Genomic DNA, 21,815 nt, shown 5'->3' on the forward strand with positions numbered 1-21,815 from the left:
ATCAAGCCTCATTAATCCGCCTCACCTCGTGAATGAAGTGCGCACGCAGTCTCCTCTGTGCAATGCAAAGGTCAATAAAGATCTGATGTTTGAAAAAAAAATAAATAAAGTGTTTTGTTTACTCAAAAAAACAAATGTTTATAAAGTTTAATGTTTTACGTATTTGAAGCGGAGAAGAGTCTGATATGTCCCGTCTAGTTGTAGCCAATGTGCTATATAAGGATGTAACGTAACGTTTATGATTATCAAATTTAATATAGCACAATTCGACTTGCTCTTGAACAAATAATAGATCAGTAAGACCAAAGACTGCCCATTCTATGTACTCAAATTGAATTATGTCTCATGTTTAACCACTATAAGAGCCAGCGGCAAATCCACGAGTCACTGGCCGAGATGAAGCTGATCTCGGCGGTTACAGAAGCACTGAACGGCCGCTGATGCACTCGAGCTCGCATCTCCGAAAACGTCAAAACAAATTGTAAAATAGGCGCTGTTATTAAATATGAGTCACATATTTCAGGTCTAAACAACTACATTCTCGCCTAAAAAACTATTAAAACTACAGTTCGTGGTACAAGGAGTAGTATTTGTAAAAATTACGGTTGATTTGATCGGCCGCCATGACGGTCACTTCAAGCGGAGTGATACAAACGGTGAAAAGGCAGTAGGAGTGCTGTTATCACTGAAATATCGCATGGCTATCAGCCAATCAGATTCGAGAACCAGACAGAACTGTTGTATAAATATTATATATGTATATATATATATATATATATATATATATATATATATATATATATATATATATATATATATATATATATATATATATATATATATATGTTTCTTTTAGGCTCTATTTTTGAAAAGCATGGCTTGCACTATCATTGCTATGCAGACGATACTCAACTTTATTTTCCCCTTAAGCACAAAAATGGCTTAGACTCCCTCTTTGCCTGTCTTTCCGATGTCAAAGCCTGGATGTCATTACATTTTTTAAATCTAAATCAGAGTAAAACAAAGATCATGTTTGGCTCTTCTGAAACCCTTTCTTTTTTAAATTTGGGTGTATTATCCTTTTCAATTAAGTCATGTTTAAAAAACGTAGGCGTCTTATTTGATAGGCAAATAAATATAGTTGTAAAATCAAGTTTTTACCAACTAAGAGTGCTAGCTAAAGTGAAGACTTTCCTTTCTTTTAAGCACTTTGAAACTGCAATTAATGCTTTTATTTCTTCTAGAATTGACTACTGTAGCTCCCTGTATCTGGCAATGAACAATTCTTCATTATCTAAATTACAAATGGTCCAAAACGGGGCTGTAAGACTTTTGACTGGTGTTTGTAAACGCAAACATATTACTCCTGTTTTAATATCTTTACATTAGGTCCCAGTGCACTTTAGAACTGATTCTGAAGTGCTTCTGCTTGTTTTTAAATGTTTAAATGACCTTGCCCCCTCATACCTTTCTGACTTGTTGTGTGAACACCATCCTGTGAGAACTCTCTCTCTGGTCTGCCAACCAGAATTTGTTATCTGCTCCAAAGTTCAAAATTTTGGAACAGTTTACTGATCCATATTAGAACGGCACCAACATTACATATTTTATATCTAAGTTAAAAATGTATCGCTTCACTTTAGCCTATGACTTGTGATGTCCTTTGTTGTCTGCTGTTGTTTTTTTTGTTTTTTTTGTATTTACATTTACATTTTTTATTGTTTTTTTTTGTTTGTTTTTTTCATTGGTTTTGGTGCTTCTATAAGTAAGCAATAAGGTACGAGAGGCTATGCTGTATCGTGAATAAGTCACAGCTGAAGGGAGTTGTTAGGCACGACTGTATCGAAGACTTTTACAATGAAAAGACTGAACAAGATGCAACTGACAAATGCTTTGACTGGCGCTGTCAGCCACGGGAAAACCACTTAACTGTTAAAAGGACAAGATATTGCAGCAGACATTTAAACAGATTTTTTATTATGAACATAGGACTGATCTGAAGGAAAATGCTAAATCTGAATGCAGGTAATAAACTCGCTCAATCGATCTCTTTCTCACAACACTCTTCAACATAATACAGTAAGCTTCAATGAACAATATCAATTGAGAACATACAGTTTACATTGCTAAGAGTGGCTACTAAGTGTGTTGTGTAGTGATACACAGAACCGTTGGGTGATGCAAATAAAATGCGAATATCATGAATAAAACACAGCTATTGACCAATCAGAATCAAGGACAGGAACTAACCATTTTATGTCTTTTTAGAACATTGTACAGCACATTGGTCAACTGTGGTTGTTTTTAATTTGTGCTTTATAAATAAATTGAGATTGAGATTAACAAGCCTTTGCACTTTAAATCTCGTTTTATGGGAATGAAGAAAGAAATCACTCACTGCTCTTGACTCAATGACTTTTATACAGTGAATACTATGCGGTGTTATTTTACATTAGACTTTATTCAAATTCTGTACCTGAAAACTACTGTTAGACCTACCTGAAAACATAAAAAACGCTGTTTATTTCATTTGTATCTTAGTTCTATTGATTTTTTTGTGCTATTTGTTATTTTATTACTTATTGTTTACTTGTCTGTAATAATGTTTTAAATGTACATTAATTAGGCTAGTAGTTTTTGCTGTAGTATCAAAATTGTTATAGAGAATTGTGATATTTCACTGGTATCTAAACATTTGAACCACTGACCCAACCAGGACAGTAGACATCCTTAGCATTGAGCCCTGCTGACGCAGCTCTAAATATGCGGTGTGCTATTAAATGAAAGATAAAATATGATGAATGAACAGTGAAAGTGACAGAAGCTTGTACAATACATTTAACAGGCATAATTAAGTATGAAAATAAATGAAGGAAATATATATTTGCTAAACAAATTAAACCAATGAATACGATTCATACATTTTAAAAATATGAATTCAATGAAAATACACTTATCGGAATCGGCAAGAACCAAAAATGGAAGCATCGGTATCAGCCCCATTCTGGAAAAAGTGGTATCGGTTCATCCCTACAATGCTACAATGAAAAGCACAAGTTTGCTGTTTATTCCTTAGAGTTACGCTACATATTGCTCTTGTCATCTCTTTCTATCACTGTAAATTAAGTCAGAGACCTTTAGAGGAATGGACAGCCCAATTGGAGTTTTAGACCCGTCTACTTGATGCTGCCCTGCTCATTTGGATCTGGCTCCGACCTCTGTTTAGACAGTAGTCAGTGGAGGGACAGTAAGGTCTAAGTATCATGGTGACAGCTCTATACAAGCAAAACTTAACTTTGAAAACTAGAAAATCTGTACTCTCTTTCTCCTCATCTTTGTCTTCCTTATTGCCTGCGCATAAATTGCAGACTTCCGCTGAACATTAGCTTGTAAATGATCTCGTAAATGCTGACTTCAGTAACCTCTGTGTTAACTTTTATCTTGTTATTGATCTTTTGTGCGTGCGGGTCAGTTTGAGACCGTGATCAGTTCACACTCAAATTTGACAATGGCCACATTTAAAATAATAATAATAATAATAATAATAATAATAATAATAATAATGCGAACAGCCAAAATACAAAAAACAACAAAAATCAGCAACAAATCAGAATTGAGCACTAAGGCTGCAAAAACTTAGTCTGAGTGAATCTCTGCAAAGTCTATGGTGGGAAAATCTGGAAATTGGAATGTTTGATTTCATTGTAGAGGTTTGCTAGAGCTACATAGGCAAAAGGTGAAAATCTGTCTACCTCAAAAACTTAATGATAAGTTGGTGAAAATATAAGACATAGGGCCCTATCTTGCACCCAGCGCAATTGACTTTGTACACCGACGCATGTGTCATTCCTATTTTGCACCCGCGCAAAGCGCGCTTTTCCCTCCACAGAAGCACGTCGCTAAACTAGTGAATGAACTTGCACTCCCTGGGCGGTTCAGCGCAAAAAAGGAGGCGTGTTCCGGCGCAAACAATCCCTGGTGCTATTTTGCTGTTCCATTAAACAATTGCGCCACTGACCAGAAAAAACCTAGTCTGAAGTCAGTGGCGCGTTGTGCGTTGTTCATTATGCTATTTTAAGGGCGCATGCTTGACCATAATGTATAGCGTGCACAATGCGCATACACTTTGCTCATGTAATCTACACAGATGCAACAGTTATTTTTGCAAATCATATGTTACACTAAAAAAATATTAACACATGAGATGACGGAAATCATTGTGGTGTGCCACGAAGATGTGAAAAAACCTGTTTAACCGACGCTATTTTGGGTGGGTTTCTCCCATCCCCATACAACACAACTTCTCTGTCTTTCACTGCTCTTACAAGAACATCAGTCTCCTCGGCTGCGAACCGCTCCTGGCGTGCGCCTGGTAAATACGCCATAATAATAGCAATCCATAATGGAACTTGCGCACCTGCTTTTAAAGGAAATGTTGGATGACGCTCTGATTGGTTTATTTCACGTTACGCCCAAACCACACCTATGAATAATGAAGCTACTTCAAACCAACCCATTTTAGATTTGCGCCGGGCGCAAGAGCCATTTATCCCGCCGGGAAAATAGCAACAGCGCCGAGACCCGCCCACAAAGTTACTTGCGCTTCGCGCTTTGACACTTGCGTTTCAGATCGTTAAAATAGGGCCAATAAATGGCTACAATGGCTTTAAAAAAATTCTGGCATCCAGAAAATGATAATTTAAGAAAAAACATAAATCTTTCTCTTATTTCTTTGAAGACAGTCCTATCAGCCATCTAAACATTCATGACATACCACTGCAAACATTTAATTGAATGTCTGGCCGCTAAATAGAGAAGCTCATTATACAGTCAATCACCAGTATGGCTAGGTAATCAGAGGTACGTCCCACCTTGAGGAAGTTCTGCAGGGCGTCCTGGACTGTGGCACTGGGTGGCTCTCCAAACAGAGTAGCAGCGATTTTCCTCTCAATCCACGTACATTGCGACACCTGCACACACAGCATGTTAAAACGAGAATAAGATAGAATTACATTAGAAATGTTCTTTGAAGAACAATCAATTTATTTGAAAAGCTAATATATATATATATATATATATATATATATATATATATATATATATATATATATATATATATATATATATATATATATATATATATATATATATATATAGAGAGAGAGAGAGAGAGAGAGAGAGAGAGAGAGAGAGAGAGAGAGAGAGAGAGAGAGAGAGATAGAATTAAAATTAAAATTTAGTCAGAATACAGTAGGGTTCACACATTTTTGATCAATCAACTTCCAAGACTTTTTTTTCTCTGCATACTTTCATTTCACTATAAAATTGTACACTACCACTCAAAAGTTTGAGGTCAGTATGATACTTTTATTCAAAAAAGTATTGCATTAAATTGATCAAAAATGAGCAAAGACATTTAGAATGTAACAAAAGATGTCTTTTTCAAATAAATACTGTTCTTTCTTTCTATTCAAAGAATCCTGACAAAATGTAACTTAATTTCCACAAAAATGCAAAGCAGCACAACTATTTTCAACATTGATGATAATAAGAAATGTTCCTTGAGAATCAAATCAGCATATTAAAATGATTTCTGAAGGATCACGTGACACTGAAGACTTCAGTAATGATGCTGAAAATTACATTTTAAAATATATTAAAATAGAAAAACTATAAAAACTGTTTTTACTGTACTTATGATCAAATAAATGCAGACTTGGTGAGCAAAAGAGACTTCTTTCAACAACATTTAAACAAATCTTGCCAATCCCAAACTTTTGAATTGTAGTGTTATATATTCACTACATTCATAAATTAGTTAAAGTTTTTATTTATTTATTTTTTATACAAGTTTTGGCCTTCCAGGTCTTGAAATGGATGGATGGATACCACAATGTCATGAATATACCAAATGTTCTGTCACTCACAGCATAACACCAGCGGCCCAGCAGGTAATACGACAAAGGATCTTCAGGTTTCAACTCAATCGCTTTATGCAGATGATCCTTGAGAGAGAGAGAGAGAGAGAGAGAGAGAGAGAGAGGTTTCTTTCATTGTGGCATGACTTGTCTTCTTTGCTGATCTCTTCATCTCAGATACCACAAATATTTCTCCTGAACTCTCTCGCACGAACATATAAAAACCCACCACACGCATCTGTCATTCAGCTCCTCTCCCTCTCACTGGTAGCTCACCTGCCAGTGCTCTGCAGGTGTGTGTTGTTTGGAAATCTAGCTGACAGCCAAGATAAAATGCTACGTGTATCAGAGACTGATCTGCTCTTATGAAATCTGTGTGTGTGAGTGTGTGGTACCCTCAGTCCATTTCCTCTCGTCTCAGATAAGATTATGAACACTAACTCTCACAGAATCTGATGTTATGCTGCCATCAACACATACAATCATTGAAATCAACTAAAATGACCTTATGCTGAAATCACTGTTCATCATTCACTGCTTTTTAAACTCTTCTCTACATTAAGCACAAGAATAAATGTGTAAAATTTGTAATTGGAACATCTGGAAGTAACTGAAAGTGGAAGTAACTACTTCCTATGTTGACATGAGCTCAGATGTAAACAGTCCATATGAAATGCTTCTACATTCTGCTGTCTGCGTTTAAGCTTTAAGCAAGCTCGACAGAATATAAACAAAAAATATTTTTAATTATCCATCCAATTACATCCAAATAAAACATAAGAACATCTAGAACACTGCATAAAAGAACAAATATTCACAAACCAGGGTGAAAAGGCTCTTTACACTCACCTTAAAAAGGTAGCCATTTTTAATTTTATTCTGAATAGATTCATATTCTGTCAGGAGTCCACAAAGTATAGCATACCTACACAGAGAAAGAAAAGAGAACAATTACTAAATATAGCTGGAAGCAGCGATGACGGACCCAAGCCCCGGAGCCACCGCCACCCTGGTGGCTTTAGGGAAACTGAGAAAGGTGGGCAATATGCATTTAAAGTGGGTAAATATAAAAGGACAATGTTACAGCAGCATACGGCACATTTACAGCAGCCAGCTGGAGCGGTCATTTTAATCACAATGACCGCAAAGCACAATAGCCACATTCATGAGATTAAATTTAGATGAATTTCATGACATAGGATGTTATAGGTCACTTTCAAATGAGTGTGAAGTTATCATTTGCAGCTCAAAATTAGGTAAGTCCATTAGTATATATCTTAGGGTTTTTTTCTTAAATATTTTAACCTTATTATTAAACTAATTATATAAAACTACTTTGCCAGTGCACTACAAATAAACTGGTTCTACACCTTTATTTTGTCATTAAAACTGATAGAAACAGATCCTAAGTCAGGGATAGGCAGCATCGGTCCTGGAGTGCCGCTGTCCTGCAGAGTTTAGCTCCAGCCCTAATCAAACACACTTGAACATGCAAATTAATGTCTTAAGTTTTTTTTTTTTTTTTCCTCAGGGTTGGAGCTAAACTCTGCAGGACAGCGGCACTCCAGGATGTTGCCTATCCCTGTCCTAAGTCCTAAGAGATTTCTTATCCTGTAATCCAGGCAAAACCACACAACAATAAAAGGGTTATACTCCAAACCATCAAGAGTGTAAAACAGACTGTGAGAAGTGTGCGATTGAAAGAGTGACAGCGTTTCTGAGTGAGTGTCTTAAACTTTTCTTTCCTTTGTATAATTTTGTTAGTAGTTTGTAGTAGGAATATTTACTGCCCAGTCATGTGTTGATTATGGGTCAAACTCAGACAGGTCAATCTTGACTGCCCGACATCATTGCAAATGCATATCAGATGATTTGGTGTCGATGGAAGATTGCTTGATAGCAATCGGAAATGAAATTGGTGCACAAAATATTTTGTCTGCGTCAAGGATGAATAAGGATATTGTTATCTTTCTGAAATAGCTAACTATGGTAGATCATTTAGTTGAGTGTGGTGTGAGAGATAAAAAAAGTTATTCTTTCTAACTGCACTTGAGATCAAGCTGTGGATAGGAATCATGAGGAACCTCATCCTTGTTCAGATGAAGCACTTAGATCTTTAATTAATTATGATAGTTTTACTGATTTATGGAGAAACATCATTGGCAAGACTTGATCGCTTTTATGTTGAAAGCTAATAATCGGTAAACAAACAAAAAATGGCACACTGCTGCTGCTGCTCTCAAAATTTATAAAAAAGACAACGTTTTGACCAAAGAGGTCTTCGTCAGGTCAGGCAAACAGTAAATAGTCAAAAAATGGCAATTTCTTATAATTTTCTCAACATGGTCAGTAACACCTGATACAATTCATTTCATCATCATGATCAGTCACACCTGATACAAGTCATCATACTCATCACCCAATAATCCAAACAACACCGGTAACAAATGGAATCAAATATAAACAAAAAAGGTTTCAAATCAAAATCCAAATTTAAACCCTTACGAGAAAGAGTATTCAATGTGTAAATATAAAAAGCTTCCCTCTGTAATAAGATTTTATTAATATCACCACCCCTTCTAGGTACACATTGTTCAATGCCTAAATAATGAAGAGTCTATAAATTATGTTTGAAAGCATCAAAATGCACAGCAATGGGATTTTTTTGGTCCTTCAATCATATATTACTTATATCGTATATAGTGTTCGGCTATATGCATTTTTAAACAACGTTTTGTTTTACCTATATAGGTCAAACCACAGGGGCATTTGATCACATAAATAACATTTTTGGTATTACACAAAATTATTCCCTTAATCTTAAACTTTTTCCCTGAGTGCGGATGACTAAAAGTGTGACATTTTGTTGTGAAATTACATTGTGCACATTGTCCACATCTATAATTGCCATCAGGGACTGAAAAAGGATTAGTGGATCGTTCCTTGGTCAGCTCTCACCACCATTTGCAGTATATCGGGGGCTCGTTTATGGACAATTCATGGAGGATCTTTATAACACTGACTCAGTGAAGGGTCAGAGCTTAGAATATGCCAGTGTTTACGTACTATGTTTGCAAACTCATTACTTAGAGCGGAATATTGGATAATACAGGACACTGTTCGAGCAAGGCAGTATTGCTGATCAGTATTTTCAAAATGTGCCACAGCCTCCTTTAATCCAAGTATTCTCATAACCTCTCTCGTAAATCCTCTGACATAGATCTTGAGTACCTTTCATTGTACGTACAAATCCTACGAATCCTCTTAAACTGACTAATCAGAAGACTCCTTTAAATTGGTAGGATGAAAACTCTGAACAAGTAGAATCATATTTTTATCTGTAGGTTTTCTATACAAATCTGTCACCAATTTATCATCATCTTTTATTATAAGTAGATCAAGAAAGCTAACCTGAGAAGCATTATAATCAATGGTAAATGTAAGATGTTCACTACTGTGATGTAAAAATTGTAAAAAAATCAAGTAATTCATTTTCCGAGCCACACCATATAAGAAAAATATCATCAATGTATCGACGGCACACAAAAAAAATGTTGGGTAAGAAAGAATTGACCATAGGATTAAATACACATTCATGTTCAAAGTGACCAACATACAAATTCGCATAAGTGGGAGCCATTATGCTACCCATTGCAGTTCCCTTAATTTGTAAAAAGAAATCATCTTTGTAGATAAAGTTTTTAGTCAACACCAATGTTGTCAGTGGCTTTAAACACTCAATGCTAGGACTCTTGTTACTAAAATGATCACATAGAAAAAATTCAATAGCTTGTATGCGGCCATCATGTGGAATATTAGTATATAATGATTCCACATCTAATGTAACAAGTAGTACTTGATTGTGAGGCAATGTAATGGACTGTAATATTTTAATCATATCCATAGAATCCTGTACAAAGGAAGGAATACTTTGAACATAGGGATTTAAAAAATAATCAATAACCACCGATATTTTTTTCTGTTAATGAACCCATACCAGCAATAATAGGTCTCCCTAGTGGATTAACAAGATCTTTATGAATTTTCGGTAAAATGTAAATTACAGGTGTAATTGGATATTCAACTTTTAGAAAATCAAATTACTGAGCACCTAGAAACCCTGATTTTCAAATTGAACCTCCCTTGTCAGCTGGCTTAACAACTACAGATTTATCAATTTTTAACTCTTGTAAAGCATTCCTTTGGGCTTTAGGTAATTTATTAAAATAAATATATTCCCATTTTTTACTTAAAACTTGTCCTACATCTCTTTCAGCTAATCGACAATATGTTTCCAATGAGTGATTTCGATTTTTTGGTGGAATAAATGTAGATTTTGAACGAAAAACTTGAGAATTAATTGATAAGCTTTCACTATTATCAGGAGGTAAGTTTGTATTATGCTGCTCCTGACTCACAGACATAACCTCAGCATTACTAGAGAAGAATTCTTTAAGTCGTAACATTCCGAAGAACTTTTGAAAATCAACAAAGACACCAAATTGATTACAGTATGTTGTAGGTACAAACGATAAAACTTTTTCAAGGGCTTGTATACAATCAGATGATAGAGACTTACCAGAAAGATTTACTACATTTTGACAATTCAATGATGTAGAGACTCGTGACGAGTCCCATATTGATGGTCTCTTCTTACCCCATCTGTAGGCTTTCTTTTTCCTTGTGCTCTTAGATTTTGAACTGGATGAGAGCTCCACCTAGTTAAACCGTCTTCCAAAAAAGATGATGAGGATGAACCGAAGCTGCGCTGTTCAGAGTTCGGAATGTGAGCTAATAACCGGGGCATATTTTTTGGTATCTCTATTTCACTAATCTTTCTGTTTGATCACCACTTTATTTCTATGACTGTTTATGCTCCTTTTATTAAATCTTATTTTTTGTAGTGGCATTTTAATAATAACTTACTACAGGATAATTCTTTTATTCATGCTTTTCGTTGATTTTGGAAAGCTTGTAGAGGAAAGAGATCATCGTTAGGTCATTGGTGGGATATAGGCAAGGTACAGATAAAAAATGTTTTGTCAATAGTATACTGCTCACAGTACTAGAGCCTAGTACTAGATTTCTTTTAAAGAATCTTTTGGAAGAAGGGGAGAAAGGAGCTTTGATTAGAGCAAGATATACTCATTTAAATGAAATGTGGGGGGACTTTTGGTAAGAGATTTGATATATATTGGCAAAAGATATGCTTTGGACATAGGGTTTCTTTCTCTCGACCAAGAAAAAGGTATAGGTATAGGTATGATAGGGTATATGTATGTATCTTTTTAAGACTTTAGAGGCTTTTGGTTTTCTGATAGAATTTTGTGTCTCTTATTAAGCTGCTGTATAATAATATTTACAGTATGCTTAGAATTAATAGTTCCTTGACCTGACCCTTTCCTGTAACTTGAAGTATAAGATAGGAGTGTCCTTTCTGTATTACTGTATGCCATTTCAATCAAACCATTGTTAGTTTCATTAAGGAATAGGTTACATGCTGTGAGCAGTTCTGGTTATCCAGATTTAACCCCTGTAAAACTTACAGCATATGCTGATGATGTCTGTAGTTGTACGTAATGTTGATGATATAGATAACTTGACAACCTGCTTAAATTGCTTCCAAAAAGCGACATCTGCAAGTATAAACTGGGAGAAATGTAAAATACTGATGGGAGAATGGAGGGAAATAGGACCTCCTCAATTACCTCAACAGTGTCAATGGACTCAAGGTGGTTTTAAAATCCTTAGGATTTACTTTGGGACTGATGACTATATGGAGGAAAAAAAAATGTGAAGGAATTTCTGACCTGGTGATAGGGAGAATCCAGAGGTAGTGATGGATTCTTCCACAGCTCTTGTATAGAGGAACAGTTTTGATTATTAACAATCTGGCAGCTTCAAGGCTGTGGCATAAACTCACAGTTTTGAACCCCCCTAAAGATTTCTTCTTGGAGTTCTTTATCTGCCTGTGTCAGAGGGGGGACAGGACTCATTCATGTGGAGTCAAAGATGAAGGCAATGAGATTGCAAACATTGAAAAAGATACTTTACTGGACAGATAGAGTGTCTTGGATACCATTCAGCTTTATTTTGCTTCAAAATATGACCAATGTAAAGCTGGACATGCAGTTGTTTTTAATTGAAAAGTCCTATGATCCAGAAACTCAACTGTCTTATGCTGATTTTTATGCACCAGTGCTGAAAATATGGGGACTGTTTAATACGATAAGAGATGACAATGAACACTGTGGTATTCTTGAACCTCTGTTTTTTAATCCATTGTTTAAAATACAATCAAATATACTGAATTAATTTAGTGCAATGTTTCTAAAGCAGGGATAATAAGAATTATTGATTTGATTGTTTTGCACAATAGTCAATGGAAAAGTGTGCAGACTCTTGCTGACCAAGTTGGTCTTAGATCAGTAAGGACTATGGATGGCTCATATGTGATGCTCATTGTAAACAATTAAACCTCTGGAGTCTGAGGCTGATTTGGGGCCCTGGAGAAGTTTTGACATGCCCTGACATTTGTGCTTTTTTCAGTTGTTCATAAACATATTAATGGAAAAAGTGTCATTACACTGTATTCAGCACAAACTAGGCTACAATAATATGTGAGGAACATGTATGTACATGTTTGTGTTTTTGAAGGAATAACATTTATGTGTGGTTATTGAAAAAACACAAAACTTAAGTCACTGAAATAAAGCCAAAAAATATACATTAAATCTGTGTTCACAAGACTTCTGGGTATTGGAGGTTGTAGACTAGAGTTTTTGCTTCAAAATTATGTAAAAAAAATTATCCTACCTACTGGTTTATATAAAACAATAGAGAGATTTAAATTTTGTAAGACACTTTTTGTCAAGAAACACAGTATGCATGGAGGCATGAATCATCATGAATAATGAATTACACCTGAGAAGACAAAAGAATCGCATAATGAGCTGTAATGACTTGCATAATAATGAGGCCTTTCAGTCAGGTAGGCTTTGAAAAAACCCTCTGTGATCATGTCTCAAGAGGGTTGATAGAAAATAGAGGGTTTATCTTTTTGCCCCTGAGGAAGTTACTCCTTCTGGAGACTTTTATATTAGCCTCCAATACCAAAGAGTCCTTCAGGATCATTCATGGTATTGTGGCCACTAATAATTTTGTTTCCAAGTTTAATCCATTGGTTTCATCAACATGTCCTTTTTGTAATGATACTGATAATGTTTTTCATTTATTTTGTGATTGTTTTTGTTTATTGCCTTTATTTGTGTTGCTTGATGGAATGATGTCTAAACTCGGGTTTTTGTTCAACAAGATATTGTTTATTTTTGGAAATAGGTATAGACATTCTTGGCAAAGGGAGTGTAAACTTGCTAATTTTTGCTGGGACACACTAAATTGGCTATTTTAAAATCCCATTAGTGCAAGAAAGAAAGAAAGAAAAAGAAAGAAAGAAAAAGTAGGTGAAAGGGCTGATGTGTGTGTACATGTGCTGTGTAGTTATAGTGTTTTGAGGGGCCAGTTGAGAGGTGATCAAAGCTTCTCCACCATAGCGATGTAAATCCTGCTGGTACTCACAGTCAGACAATGGAGCCAGGCACAAACACCTTTTATGTGCATGATCAAGGGGTGAAGAGGTCGAATGACTGTCACAGGAGGTGAGAGGGGCTCTGTTTAGGCTGAGTTTGATTGAGGGACAGAGCCTGTCTCTAAAAGGCTATGACCTTGAGCTCACCAAAGAGAAACTCAATACTAGCACAGAGGTAACATGATGGACAGACTTACTGTACTCGGCTGTACTGGGGTGTGTGTGAGTATATGTGTGTTGTGGGAACTGGCTGTTTAGACTGCAATTCCATGACAAAATAAAGGGAAATTAAATGCATGCAGGAAGGGATCCAAATAACAAAAAGACTGCATTAATATGAAGATAAATTCTCTCTCAAGCATTTTTATTCACTGATGAAGTCAAGATTGTGCCGTACTGAATAGTCTCAGCCGCAAGCGGCACGTCCATGGACCACCCACAGTCTGTTAACTGACCATCTGAACATCTCAATCTAGCAAGATTTAATCTGATTGGCTGAGTTTGTGCAACTTTCGAGAGTAAGGCCATGCAGTTTTTTTATGTATAACTAGAAAACAAAATCACATTTAGTAAGGCTGAACCAATGAGAACAGAAATTAAAGTTTGCCAAGTTATTTGTGTAGTTAACAGCAATTAAACTAGATGTGCACAAATAAAACGGCAAATCCTGCTTTGTTCTCCAAGTTATGTCTGTGTGATCAGAAATTGTCATCCAAATATAACAACTATTCATTAAAAAGTCTATTCAGTTTCTGCTAAACAGCATGTAAAAATGTAATAAACTCACTCTATGTGTTTATCTGTTTAGAAGAGAGAATGACTGAGAATGATCATTGCATCACCTTGTTAAGGAGCTGGTTCTTTGAGTTTGGCATCGCTGCAGGACAGACAGTTTAAGAACGTATTTCACCTACTTCCTCCCAAAGCAAACAACCACTTGGGCAAGTTTTGACAATTTCTCTGTCTGGCCAGTGGCTACTGTGACAACATAGTGCAAAGAAGATTGTTAAAGTTAAAGGATTCTAAAAAAATTAGTAGTAAATTTTGAGATTAACATTAACTAAGATTAATAAATGCTGTAGAAGTATTGTGCATTCTTAGTCCATGTTAACTAATGTAGCTCTGCATGTCACACACACACACACACACACACACACACACACACACACACACACACACACACACACACACCGTGAACATGGCATTTTTTTTTTAAGTAAATAGGCCTAGGCTACGCATTTATTTATATTATGATAAGAAAGTTGAACAAAGACTGCGTCATCTTAAACACTGCGTCATCTTAAACACTGATCATGAGTGAACACGATCATCCTTTCCTCTTTATAGAAAGAAATAAAAATGAATGAAAATCAGGAAATATGTTGAAAGACACTGTAACTAAATCGTCAGTTCAGTCAGTGTTGCAAACAATGTCATGTAACATTATACCTCAGAAAAGCCATTCGTTGACCATAAAGTTGATAGTCAGCAAGAGCAATAACAAAACGAACTGGATTAGAAACTTAATTATGTAAGTATAAATATTATAACTTTATTATTACGTTGACTTGGCTTGAGAAAGCCAACATATTGATATTGTACTTAAACATCTTATTATTATTTTTCTGTTCCTGAATTTCTGACTGCCACTGCTCCAACAGCTTTAATGCTACAAGCACCAAAATGGCCACAGACCTTGGCCCTGATGTCTAGTTAGTTGCTATATATTTCTAGACAGATCAGATGTACAGTTTTTTTTAATAATCATTTTTTAAAACTAAACATTTTTCCATAGACTTACATTGACAGAGCAAAAATGCACCCTCTAGAGGAGCAGTACAGTCCACTGGAGGAAGCCGTTTATGGGAAAGTTCATCACTGTTGTAAACTAATTTGATCATACATTGTGCAGACAAGCCCCGCATTATGTTAGACCAGATTACTTTTGATTTAGGCTTACAAGTTTGAACCATTCTAGCAACTGTACAATGTACAAGCACAGGAACATATTAAAGAGTTAAGTTTAGTAAATGGAAGCCGTTTTGATGACAGATAGAGCCGCAAGTGGCCATCTCTAAACACGAGTGCCCACAGCAACGCATCCTCACTATGTTCATCACTTGAATGTGTTTTTTAACGTTGCTAAATAAAACATTCAAGCGATTAGACAAGATTCGATCACAAGAACACATTAAAGGTGCTAAAGAGGATCTTTTCGTCGACTGAGAAACCATAGACTGTTACTGAGTTTTTGAAATGAGCGCATGTGTAAGAACAACCCCCCTCCTTCGAAGGAACGCCTCCCAAAACTCGTAAACACTCGCACTGGAACACGAGTGTTTACCACCGGCATTCGCTGTATCGTGTTAGTGGATTCATTATGTCGGACTCACCGCAGGTAACTCATAATCTGCAGTTGTTACTCCTGTCTCCTGACAAAAACATTACATGCGGCGCCTGTGGAGTGTGGAAAGTTACTGGAGCGCGCAGCCGCGCTCGTCTCTCACAAGGAACATCATGGAAGTGATCGACAAGCCAGAGGGCCAATCCGCGCATGTCTCTCACAAGGAACGTCATGGCAGTGATTGACAAGCCAGAGGACCAACTGTTTACGCGATGATCCCGTAAACGATCTGCTGATGTTTTTAAGGCCCTACCTCGTGCGCAGATGATGTATATTAATATTATTCCTTTCAGTGCACCTAATAAATAGTCTTTTATCAGTTAGTCAAGACAGTTTCAAGTAATATTGCAAAAATGTATAAAACAAAACATCCTCTTTAGCACCTTTAAAGAGTTTCAATATCAAATTTTGTTTACGAACTTTATCTTCTAGTTATAAAATGGACTTGAACAGTGTGCTTGCCTGTGTGTAATCAAACACATCATTTTATTCTGGAGACTGAACTCGTGCTCTGCAGACACACTGGAGCGCACTCACCACCAACTGGACAGGGGTGGGAATTACATTTACAAGCTACATCAGTCTCTGTAATCTGTCAAAATGACGGACGGGCTTTAGATTTTTTCCGTCAATGCTAAAAAATTTTCTGGTTAACGTGACCTCTGATTATATATATATATACACACACACCTCACACTACCGCTGGTGACACTCCGCAGTTATCATGCCGACCGTAACAGCCCTAGTGAACACACACCAGGAGCAAATGGACAGCCATTTTTGCTGCAGCACCCGAGGAGTGATTTGGGGTTAGGTGCCTTGCTCAAGGGCACCTCAGATGTGGGTAATGAGTGGAAGAGAGTGTTCATTCACTGAGACTCAAACCCCGACCTTCAGGTTACAAGTCTCTCTAACCATTAGGCCACAACTGCCCACAATGTTTGCCCCCTAATGTTAACAAATTATTTTGAATCCACTAACACGATACAGCGAATGCCGGTGGTAAACACTCGTGTTCCAATACGAGTGTTTACGAGTTTTGGGAGGCGTTCCTTCGAGGGAGGGGGGTTGTTCTTATTGTAAAGTGGTTTTACACTATTTACATGACACTGTTTTCAACTAAAAACGAAAAACTTTCGTAAACTACAAAAAAGCTAATTTGTGAAAACAATGACAGTGCGTAGTGTTTTTTTTTTTTTTTTCACAAACTGACATCGCCAACTATATGGATTGACAATGTTTTTGTCTGTACAAGAAAAAAGAGAGTGAATCTATATGGATCCATATAGGGTTCAGTGCAGGTCCCTTTGTACTGGACAACTGGCATTCTGCTTGAGACCAGCAGACGCTATGTCGTGACCCCAAAAGGTCATCCAGTACCTAAATCCAGGGTCCCCTCGTCAGCATCGTGACAAAGGAAGATATGCTTCTGACTATCTGTCCATGTGTGGAAGATTACCAAATTTGTCTATCTTTCTTAGCCAATCAGAATCATTCAACCTGAAGTAATGACATAGTTAGTTGACTCTGTTAGAGTATAATTGTTGTGGAAATGTGAATGTATGCGGAGCGGCCTACGAACTCCTTGTGAGACTTGAAGCTGGCTTCTGCTGATGAAACTGCAAACTATTCTTCATTAAATTTTTCTTCAATTTATAAATTTTTTAAAACTTTGACTCCGGGTCTTTATTAAACATGCCTGGTTTCAAGGGTCCTAAACACCTTATTCCTTATTAAATGTACAACCCAGGTGAAAAAATACTATAGTAAATACTATATATAAATATAGTGTTTTTGAACCATACTATAGTAAGTTGTAGAATACTGTATATATTATAGTATTTACAACACTTTGTAATGAATGCCACAGTATACTGCAGTATAGTGAAATAAATACTGTAAGAAATACTGTAGTATACTAAAAGTATACTAGTTTTTTACTACATTGTGATTCTGTTGACTGTCTATTATGTGTCAGCTCAGCTGATTTTTGGATTGATGGGGAAAGGGAAGTTTATAAGTTAATAAGTGAGATTTAAAAAAAAAAAACAACGCTTAAAAGCATGATTACTTATAAAAAAAATAAAAAATAAATAAAATAAATGGCACTGCATGGACAAAGTTACAGATCAACAAAAATAGTTTTTAATGTGTCTAATGTATGATGAACTGCAAATAAATTTGAACTGAAGCAACATGAAGACATACCAGAAGTGATTACTAATAACAACTGAGAGAGTACAGGTGGGTTGAAGGTTGCTCAATGTTCCTGGGGCTAATTCCTTCCTCCTCCTTTCACAGATTGGTTTGTGAAGTGTTTATATTAATTGCTGTCATGTTCTGGCAATGCCCAGAGGCTTGAACATTTATACACAGCTAAGCAATAGAAGCCAGTGGCAGAACTTCTGCCGTCACACACCTGACACATTTCCACAGTCTAGGAATCTGGGATTTCCCTCCACAGAGGCATTATAAAAAAACATCCCCCCCAAAAAAAGAAAAGGTGTTTACCATAAGCAGATACTTTGTGAACAAAAATGTATCAAATTACTCCATGAAAGAAATACCAGTAGAAATAAACCAGCAGCAGATATGCTTTCCAATTATTCAAATTATTTATTCTTCGTCCTGCAACGAATATAATTACATTTTTATAAATTTTATACTTTAAGAAATTCACATTTTACTTTAAATAAATAAATGACATGCTCCACAGCTAATGGAATATTAAATAATTTCCATAAATTTTTACAGCTGTCTGCACAGTATCTAAAAATACTCAAAATGCCACTTGGTAATACTGACCAAAATATGACAAAATTTTGATTTCTATTTTTCTACCTGCAAGTGCAGTCATTGTAATACACTGCAATATGTAATATACACTACCGTACAAAAGTTTGGGTTCAGTAAGATTTTTGTTTTTAAAAGAAATTAATACATCTATTCAGCAAGCATACATTAAATTGATCACAGTAAATACATTTATAATGTTACAAAAGACAAAGTCCTTTTTCAAATGAATGTTCTTTAAAACTTTCTATTTTGATATTTCACAATATTACTGTTTTACTGTATTTTTGATCTAATAAATGCAGCCTTGAGCATAAGAGACTTCAGCTTTTAAGTAGCTTTTATATACACATGGCTTAGAGAAGAAGAAAAAAGAAAAGAAAAAAAAAAAAAAACATTACTGGTGTGCATCTTGAGACAAACCAATGGCACTGACATACTTGCTTTCAGTTAAGACAGCTCAAACATGCATTTGAGTCTGGGACTAGGCTTAAGCCCTGTCTGTGAAACCGGGGTGAAAGTAACAAAATGCAAAACAATGCAGGGACATTTTGAAATGCTACTTTAACTACTAATCATCTTGTAATAAATGTGACTTCAGTTCTACTTTGAGTATAAATGCTATGCAGTAAAAGATAGAACAATATAATACAAGCACTGTAAAAGGTTTTGCCATAAACTCAACTCCGTCATGCTGATATCGCGAGACAACTTTTCACCTCAACGAGAAATATCGCAATGTTTTAATATTGCGAAAACTCGTGGCATAAGATCTTGTCACAACCCTACAATATGAATTTTTGAATGCACTCTTTCTAGCATTTATTTGCATACTAACTTGAGTGGTGCATTCATGCATCTATTTAATCTTCGATAACCTCCTTTAAAGTTCAAAGATGGTGTCACTGCGTTGGCTCTCAAGCACAGTCAACAAAAAACAAGTTGCATGCTCACTGTCAACAATGATGACGATCAAGCATGAGGTGGCTCTGATGCAGCATCTTGTCTAAATCCCAGTACCTACAACTGTATTCTTTTGCTGCCTCACAAGCACTGATATTTTCTTCAGGAAATGCAAATCTAGTTTCAGAATTAAAAAGACAATTTAAAGCAGATGGGGTTGAGTTCATCGAAGGACAAAATGTGTCCACGAAATCGTAGAGTGTTAAAGAAAACAAGCAGTTGTTTGTTACTCTATTAGTGTAGTTCTTCATGCTTAGAACAGGTTGGGGAGGTTTTTTGAGCTTCAGGCAGTTTCCAGTGTTCTGGAGTGAAACTTCTGTAAAGTTTATTCTATCTTGAAATGTGTGTGTTTGGGGGGGATAAAACAAAGAAAGAAAAAAAAAAAAACTAAAAGACTAGAAGAGGGAGAGAAAATATTTGTACAAGAAAAAGTGTGGTTTGGCCATAGGTTTTTTCTGACAGTTTTGAGTACTTTCAGTGAGTTGAAATATTATATAGCCTCATACACATGCATGCATACACAAACACGCACCACACAGAAAGAAAAGGAAAAAAAAGAAAAGAAAAGAAAAATCAGCAGAACACTAAGACTTGTGGCTGCCAGAAGATTATGTAAGTTTAACCAGTACTTTTCCTCATGGGCAGAGAAATCCCCTGAACAACTGGCCACAAACAAAGAGGTCTAAGAGTTAAACTGATTGACAGAAAGAACATATTCCTTTCACCTCTCGGCTCAGAACAGAAAGTTCTCTCTCATCACCTTGGGCTGAGTATTTAGTAAAGTCTCAATGACAAGAGCTGCCTTTGCCATTCAAGGTCAAACCGTCGCTCTGTGTGCAAGGAAAACTAGCTATGATGTGGGATAGAAGGATAAATGTCCAACCATGAGACACTGGCAGAAACGTTCAGCTCAGGGAATCTGACAAAATAAATGTCACACCCCATCAACAAAACTAATTACACAACAAGAAGAGCTGTCTGACATAAACTCATAGTATCTCATAAACTCATTGTCATCAACTGCATAAACTGCAGTTTTACATTTTCTGGCTGGTGCACGACCATTATGCTAAAATGTTGTGTGGGGTTGCCAGGGCATTTCTATGCAGTTGCTAAATCTCTATGATGCCACAAATAGTGTGCTATTACTGTTCAAAGAAATCATACTTATGAATTTCAACTAGTGCTTAATAAAAATTTTAAAAGAGGGACTTAAAGGGATGGTTCACCCCAAAATGAAAATTATCCCATGATTTACTCACCCTTAAGCCATCCTAGGTATATATGACTATTTTCTTTCAGACAAGCACAATCAGAGTTATATTAAAATATATCTTAGCTCTTCCAAGCTTTATAATGGTAGTGAAGGGGGCGTGAGAATTTGAAGCCCCAAAAAGTGCATCCATCCATAATAAAAGTACTCCATAAATTAACCTCCAGCTCCGGGGGGTTAATAAAGGCCTAATAACTTTTCTTTTATTTGCTAATAAAAGCAAAGTGATGGGTGTTTGTAAGAAAAATATCCATATTGAAAACTTTAGAAACTATAATAACTAGACTCCCAGTTCAAACAAATCTGGGAAAACTCAAGCTCCTCTTCTCTTACATCAAAATTTATCTTTAAAAATTCTCATTTTAGACTTCTAATTCATGACCGGTGTTTTGATTTGCTGTATCCTCTGCGCTTCCGTGTTCGTCAATACATCGATTTATAGCAAGAGTTTCCTCTGACCTGATTTGCGTAGGCCGTCTGCCAGAAGTTATTATTATAGTCAATAAAGTTTTTAATATGCTTTACAATACTTTATCATTAAAAGCTCTCTTATTATTATTATTATTATTTGTTATTATCATCGCTATTATAACCACTACTATTATCATTATTACTAATGACTGTATCAATATTACCATTATTATCATTATTGTTGTTATTATTATGATCATTATTACTTTTATTATTAGAGTTACTATTATCATTGCTATTCCAAGTACTATTATTTTTATTTGGTCCTCTTCCTGATCCTTTAACCTCCCCCTCACTCCCGATGAAATTAGTATATTGGTTAATATGTTTGTCATTACTGCTATTGCTATTACAATTTGAATTTATTATTATTATCATTGCTATTAATACTAATGTTTTTGTCAC

General features: G+C 35.8%; 1 protein-coding gene across 12 annotated transcripts in view; it reads right to left on the minus strand.

Moving 5' to 3' along the window:
* The window catches only part of LOC137020867 (regulator of microtubule dynamics protein 2), a 74,253-nt gene that overhangs the window by 21,217 nt on the left and 31,221 nt on the right, over positions 1–21,815 (minus strand). For 9 of the 12 annotated variants that reach the window (XR_010895249.1, XR_010895247.1, XR_010895246.1 and 6 more), the window contains exons 7-9: positions 6,768–6,843; positions 5,928–6,005; positions 4,872–4,970 (exon numbers count right to left, since the gene is read on the minus strand). Coding sequence is in view for 3 of the 12 variants with exons in the window: in XM_067386987.1 (XP_067243088.1) it covers positions 4,872–4,970; positions 5,928–6,005; positions 6,768–6,843 (253 nt within the window). In the remaining 9 variants the exon portion in view is untranslated. Of the gene's footprint in view, positions 1–866; positions 3,219–4,871; positions 4,971–5,927; positions 6,006–6,767; positions 6,844–21,815 lie in introns of those variants that run through there. The other 3 variants (XM_067386990.1, XR_010895250.1, XM_067386989.1) reach the window with 3 other exon arrangements.

Source organism: Chanodichthys erythropterus, chromosome 5, assembly GCF_024489055.1.
Source record: "Chanodichthys erythropterus isolate Z2021 chromosome 5, ASM2448905v1, whole genome shotgun sequence".
NCBI classification, from domain to species: Eukaryota; Metazoa; Chordata; class Actinopteri; order Cypriniformes; family Xenocyprididae; genus Chanodichthys; species Chanodichthys erythropterus.